At 51.0% G+C, this 5440-nt stretch overlaps 1 protein-coding gene across 1 annotated transcript; it reads right to left on the bottom strand.

Moving 5' to 3' along the window:
- Nucleotides 1-222: 222 nt before the first annotated feature.
- Nucleotides 223-4838, bottom strand: LOC4348855 (probable leucine-rich repeat receptor-like protein kinase At1g35710). The gene is made up of 2 exons (XM_015758652.3): nucleotides 1495-4838; nucleotides 223-908 (listed from the first exon to the last, which is right to left on the bottom strand). Exons 1-2 carry the CDS (start codon nucleotides 4766-4768, stop codon nucleotides 541-543), a joined length of 3642 nt encoding a protein of 1213 aa, XP_015614138.1. The 5' UTR covers nucleotides 4769-4838; the 3' UTR covers nucleotides 223-540.
- Between the last annotated feature and the right edge of the window lie 602 nt (nucleotides 4839-5440).

Here is a 5440-nt window from a genome sequence, read left to right as displayed (position 1 = left end):
CCAGGCGTGGACGACACGGAGGGTGCTGCTTGGATTTGAGTTTTTTTTTTTTCATACATCATGTTGAACGAAAGAGCAGAAGCATTGCCACTCATTTACAGCATCACATACATTTCCGTCATCCACTGAATATTCTTCTAATTCACATTCATAGAAGGAAAAGGGACTGCTGCAGTGAACAGTTCTTTCTAAGATATGTTGATTTTCTCTCAGAGAATTATATGGCAAAGTCATAAATTTCTCCATTTCTCTTCTCTGTCTTACATTTACAAGTTTATTGTTTAGCCTATGGGGGAAAATAATAATATTACCACAGGGATAGTAACAACGAGCAATACAATTGTACAAAGTTGATGAAAGACAGGTTTTGTGATTCAGTGTACAGAATAATTTCTATATATTTATCAGCAGTTAATGTAATATACTATCCTAAGCTTACCCTTGGCATTAATATAATCTGAGGATGCATCTTACAAATCACTAACTGCGAAGTTCCCTTCCTCCCCTCCTGGTGCTTTACATCTCTGCACAGATATATATTCACTTCTGGTAGTCTGTTAGCTTGCTAATTGTGATCAGTTTGAATGGTTCAGAGAGGTAGGCTTGAGTATGCGCAGAAATCTCCTGCGCTACAGATCTCATGGAAGGCCTGGATTCAGGGTTCACCCTTGTGCAACCAAGCGCGATTCTCACGATGAACACGACCTCTTCTGCGAGCTGCCCTGTTGGAGCATCCAGCCGCTGGTCTAGTATGTCCTTGAGCAGTAGATCATCTTCTTCTGATGATGAGATGGCTGGCAGGGATGTTAAGAGGTCACCTGGGTGCTTTCCCATCATGACCTCTAGCGCAACCACGCCAAAGCTATACACATCGCACTTCTCCGTCACCCTCATCGTGTATGCGAATTCTGCAAGAAATAATCGAAGTCGGTAAGTGTTAATGGTGCGGTGCCGTACTTGTCGGAATTTGAGCAGTTCCTTTTCCCAATGACAATCTTTCAAAGTTCTGCAAATCTTCAGGACAGGAGTATGTGGCAATCTATTCAATAATGACCACTCTACTTACAGTAATGACTTCAGTACTTTCATGAATCACAATAATGTGCAAAACAATCTTAAATAGATCGGATCTGAGTTTCTTTCTCTCATTTTTTCCTTTTTTAAACAACAGACAATTCGACAACTATATTTCATAACTACTGCTCTTCATTTGGTAGTTACTTGCACAAAATGTTCTTTTATGGTCAGAAATGTTTGACAGTTTATCATACACTACATTACTACCTGGGAGTATCGAACTAAATTTAGCCATCTGGTTTTTCGTTAATTATGACTGAAACATCCCAAATGCTATTTGGTGCTACCATAAGGATCTCACTGAAGCACTTTGAAGTATAACTAGGATTTGATATTATAAGCTACATTTCAAAAATTGTATGCATAAGAAACATGTGACATTTTAAGGAAAAAAATGTTCAAATTTAAGAAAAGTACCTGGAGCCATGTATCCATATGATCCTGCCACAGAAGTCCAGTTCGTCGATGCACCCCCAAGCAACTTCGCCGTGCCAAAATCACACAAGCGCGGCTCAAAGTCTGACTCAAGCAGGATATTATTAACAGTAATATCACGATGAACGATGGCTGGATTGCAGTCATGATGCAAGTAAGCCAGGGCATGAGCCAGCCCCTGCACCACCTTCACCCTCATGCCCCAATCCATCTTCTTCTTCCCTTCCTCCCCATACAATGTCTTCCCCAAGCTGCCCCTTTCCAAGTACTCATACACCAGGTACATGTAGTCACCACTGGTGCAGAAGCCATGGAGCTTGACAATGTTGCGGTGGCGGACCTCCGTCAGCGCCTTGATCTCGTTCTCGAAGCTCTTCTTGTTCACATCCGGTATGTCACCCGTGTCGGCGACATGGAAGCGTTTGACGGCCACAACCTGCCCACTGGAGAGCTCAGCCCGGTAGACACTTCCGAACCCTCCTTTGCCGATGCAGAAGGTTTCATTGAAGTTGTCCGTGGCGTTCACGATGTCGAAGAATGTGAACTTGCCTTCCTTTTCCCAGATTGTGGACTCATATGAATAATTGGTGTTAGATTCCACCTCTTTCTTCTCTCTAGGCCTCCTCCTGCATAACAGTATGATGCAAGTAACAACGGCTAGTAGTAACACCACTCCAACTACTGACACAACTGTTGCAATGACTACTCTCTTGTGATGCCCAGAAGATGATCCGGTAGAACTGATGTCACAAGGAGTTAGACCTTGCACATCACCACAGAGCCCCGAATTCCCAACATATGCAGAAGCTGAAGCATTCTGGAAAACATTCCCTGACGGTATACTCCCGGTGAGTCGATTATAAGAGAAATCAACTGATTCGAGGCTTGACATGCGAGAAAACCCTGCCGGGATCGAACCACTGAGCTCATTGTGTGATAAGTTCAGTCTCTGCAGAGTTATCAGCTTCTCAAGATTTGGAGGGATCGCGCCTGATAGAGAATTGCTGCTCAAATCAAGCAGGATCTGCAGCTGAGCCAGATTACCAAGCTCACTTGGTATCTCCCCTGACAACCTGTTCTTGCTCAAATCAAGCAATATCAGAGCATCAAGCTTGCTAATGGCAACTGGTATCGTCCCATCAAGCATGTTCCCTGAGAAATCGACTTTCTGAAGCTTGGAATTGTTGCTCAAGCTCGCCGGAATCGGCCCGGAAAAGGAGTTATGGCTCAGGTTGAGATTGAAGACCCTGATATTTCCCAACACAGGTGGAATCCCTCCTGTCAGATTATTTCCAGCCAAATTGAGATCCTTCAAGCTTGTCATGCTCCCAAATGCCGCCGGAATGCCGCCGGATATGCGATTGCCGTCGAGATGCAGGAGTGTGAGGTTGATGCACTGTCCCCAGGCAGACGACAGCTCGCCGGTGAGCTTGTTCCCGGAGACGTCCAGGTACACCAGCTTGGGGTGCACGCCGAAGGCCTCCGAGATGTCGCCGGTGAAGTGGTTCTCCTCCAGCCGGACACGGACCAGCGCCGTGCAGTTCTTCAGGCACGGCGGCAGCGCGCCGGTGAAGTTGTTGTAGTTCGCCGTGAGGTGGTCCAGCGCGAAGCCGTCGCAGATGTGGCGCGGCAGCTCGCCGGAGAAGCTGTTGTTGGTGAAGCTCACGTGCTGCAAGGCCAGGCCCTTGCCGAGGTCCGCCGGGATGGTGCCGCTCATGTGGTTGTCGAACACGGCGAGGTACTGGAGGCTCCTCAGGGCCGTGATGGTGGCTGGCAGCTCGCCGTGCAGACTGTTGGTGTTGACGTCGAGGCTTTGCAACGCCGTCATGTTGCCAATCTCCGGCGGGATTACGCCGGTGAGATTGTTGAAGAATAGCGCCAACTTTGTGAGCTGCTTGAGGTTGCCGAACGAGCTGGGGATCGGTCCGGTGAGCGAGTTCACCGACAAATCCAGCTCTGTCAGGTTCTCCAGCTCGCCGAGCTCTGCCGGAATGGAGCCCGTAAACTTGTTGGTGAATAGGTAGAGGATGTTCAGTTTGCTCGCCTTGCCGAGCTCCGGCGGAATCTTGCCTGTCAACGAGTTGTTCTGCACTTGGAAGGATATGAGCTCCGGCCAGCTCGTGAACAACACCGGCGGGATCTCACCGGTGAGGTTGTTCGTGGAAATGCCGAAGTACCGCATTGCCCGCATCCCGGCGAACTCCGGCGGCAAGCCACCGGAGAGCTGGTTCAAGGACAGCTCGAAGAAAATGAGATTCTTCAGATTTCCCAGCTGCGACGGCAGAGTTGAAGAGAGCCCCGAGTTCTTGATGTCGAGCCGCTGCAGCATCTGGAGCTGGCCAAGAACCGGCGGGATCGGCCCGCCGAGCTGGTTGTCGCCGAGTTCAAGAATCCTCAACTGCGGCATCGACCCGAGGAACTCCGGGACGCCGCCGGTGAGATTGTTGGCGGCCATCCGCAGGTCCTGCAGCTTCGTCAACTTCCCAAGCGACGCCGGAATCGGGCCGGAGAACGCATTGATGGACAGGTTGAGGTACCTCAGATTCGGGAGCTTCTCCGGCAGCGTGTCCGGTATCTTCCCGAACAGAGTGTTCTGCGACAGGTCGAGGTAGGTGACGTTGCCGCTTTTGAGGATGAACTCCGGGAAGCTGCCATTGAAGGAGTTGAGGTAGAGCGACATGAACGTGACGGTGGGCATCGGCGAGAACTTGGCGAAGTCCTCGTCGGTGAGGTAGTTTGCTCCCAGGTCGAAGTGGGCAACCTTGGGGAGGCGGCTGAGCTGGTGCGGGATGGCGCCGACGAGGTTGTTGTTGTAGAGGCGGAGGTCGACGAGGCCGGAGAGGTCGCCGAGCTGCGGCGGGATGGAGTCGCTGAAGCCATTGTTGCCGAGGTCGAGCGAGGCCAGCGAGCGGAGCCGCGAGATGCTCGCCGGGATGGCGCCGGTGAAGTTGTTCCCGTTGAGGTCGAGCTCGGCCAGCGCCGGGAGCGCCGCGAAGTCGAGCGCGTCGAGGCCGCCGCCAAGGCCGGCGCCCCTGAGCCGGAGCGAAGTGACGCGGGCGCCGCCGGCGGCGGCGTCGCAGGCCACGCCGCGCCACGCGCACACCGGCGCGGCGCGGCTCCACCCGGACAGCGCGGCCGCGCCGTCCTGCAGGCCGGCCTTCCACGCCAGCAGCGCGTCGGCCTCCGTCGCCGCATCCGCCGCGGCGACCACCACCACCAGCAGCAGCAGGCGGAGGGCGTCGTGTCTCCGCGGCATTGGCGAGATCTAGCGGCGGCGGGTCAGTGGCTTGGGTTTGGCTGCTTTGGAGGCAGCCTGGTTGGTCGCCGGAGTTCGCGTGGAGGGAACGTTTTTTTTTTAAGAGCTTGCGGCGCGGGGGGCGGTCAACGGGGCGGGGTTGACCAAAACACGTGGGGTGGGGGTTGGGTGGGGTCGACGGCGGGTGGGGGCCACGTACGTTTGTGTTGACGTGGAATGATTATAGCCGTGCGATGTACGGCCAGCCCAGTGTCAATTTGTGGTGGCCAGATGGCGTGGGTCGGTCGAAAGTCCAAAACCCAAACCGGAGTGTGTCGTGTGGTACGTGGGGTGGGATGCCATATTCGCCCCCAAATATAATAATTTTTTTTTGTCATATCCTTTATTTTATTGGTGAAATAAGCCAAACGATATATTTGTAAATTAAATAAATTTTTTATATATGTGTTTTTAGCAATCTAGAAGTAAAGGCTGAAAAATAAACTTTGATTGAAAAAACCTCAAAATCAACTTTAAATTTTTTATGTTAAAAATTTAAATTTTGGTAGATAAGTATAAGCATAAGCGAAAAGATGAGTCCCTTAGTATCGGATAACATTCTAGTACTGGATGTGACATATTCTAGTATAATGAATCTAGACAGATGTATGTCCAGACTCGTAATATTAGGAT

Source organism: Oryza sativa, chromosome 10, assembly GCF_034140825.1.
Source record: "Oryza sativa Japonica Group chromosome 10, ASM3414082v1".
In the NCBI taxonomy this organism is placed as follows: Eukaryota; Viridiplantae; Streptophyta; class Magnoliopsida; order Poales; family Poaceae; genus Oryza; species Oryza sativa.
Note: the sequence above shows the minus strand (reverse complement) of the source record. Positions and strands in the feature narration are given on the sequence as shown.

What these genes read in the sequence shown, in the direction of transcription:
- LOC4348855 (XM_015758652.3), bottom strand. Translation starts at nt 4,768, where the DNA reads ATGCCGCGGAGACACGACGCCCTCCGCCTGCTGCTGCTGGTGGTGGTG. An exon ending in ATATGGATACATGGCTCCAG is followed by an intron (nt 909 to 1,494) that starts GTACTTTTCTTA and finishes TATTTCTTGCAG; the next exon opens with AATTCGCATACACGATGAGG.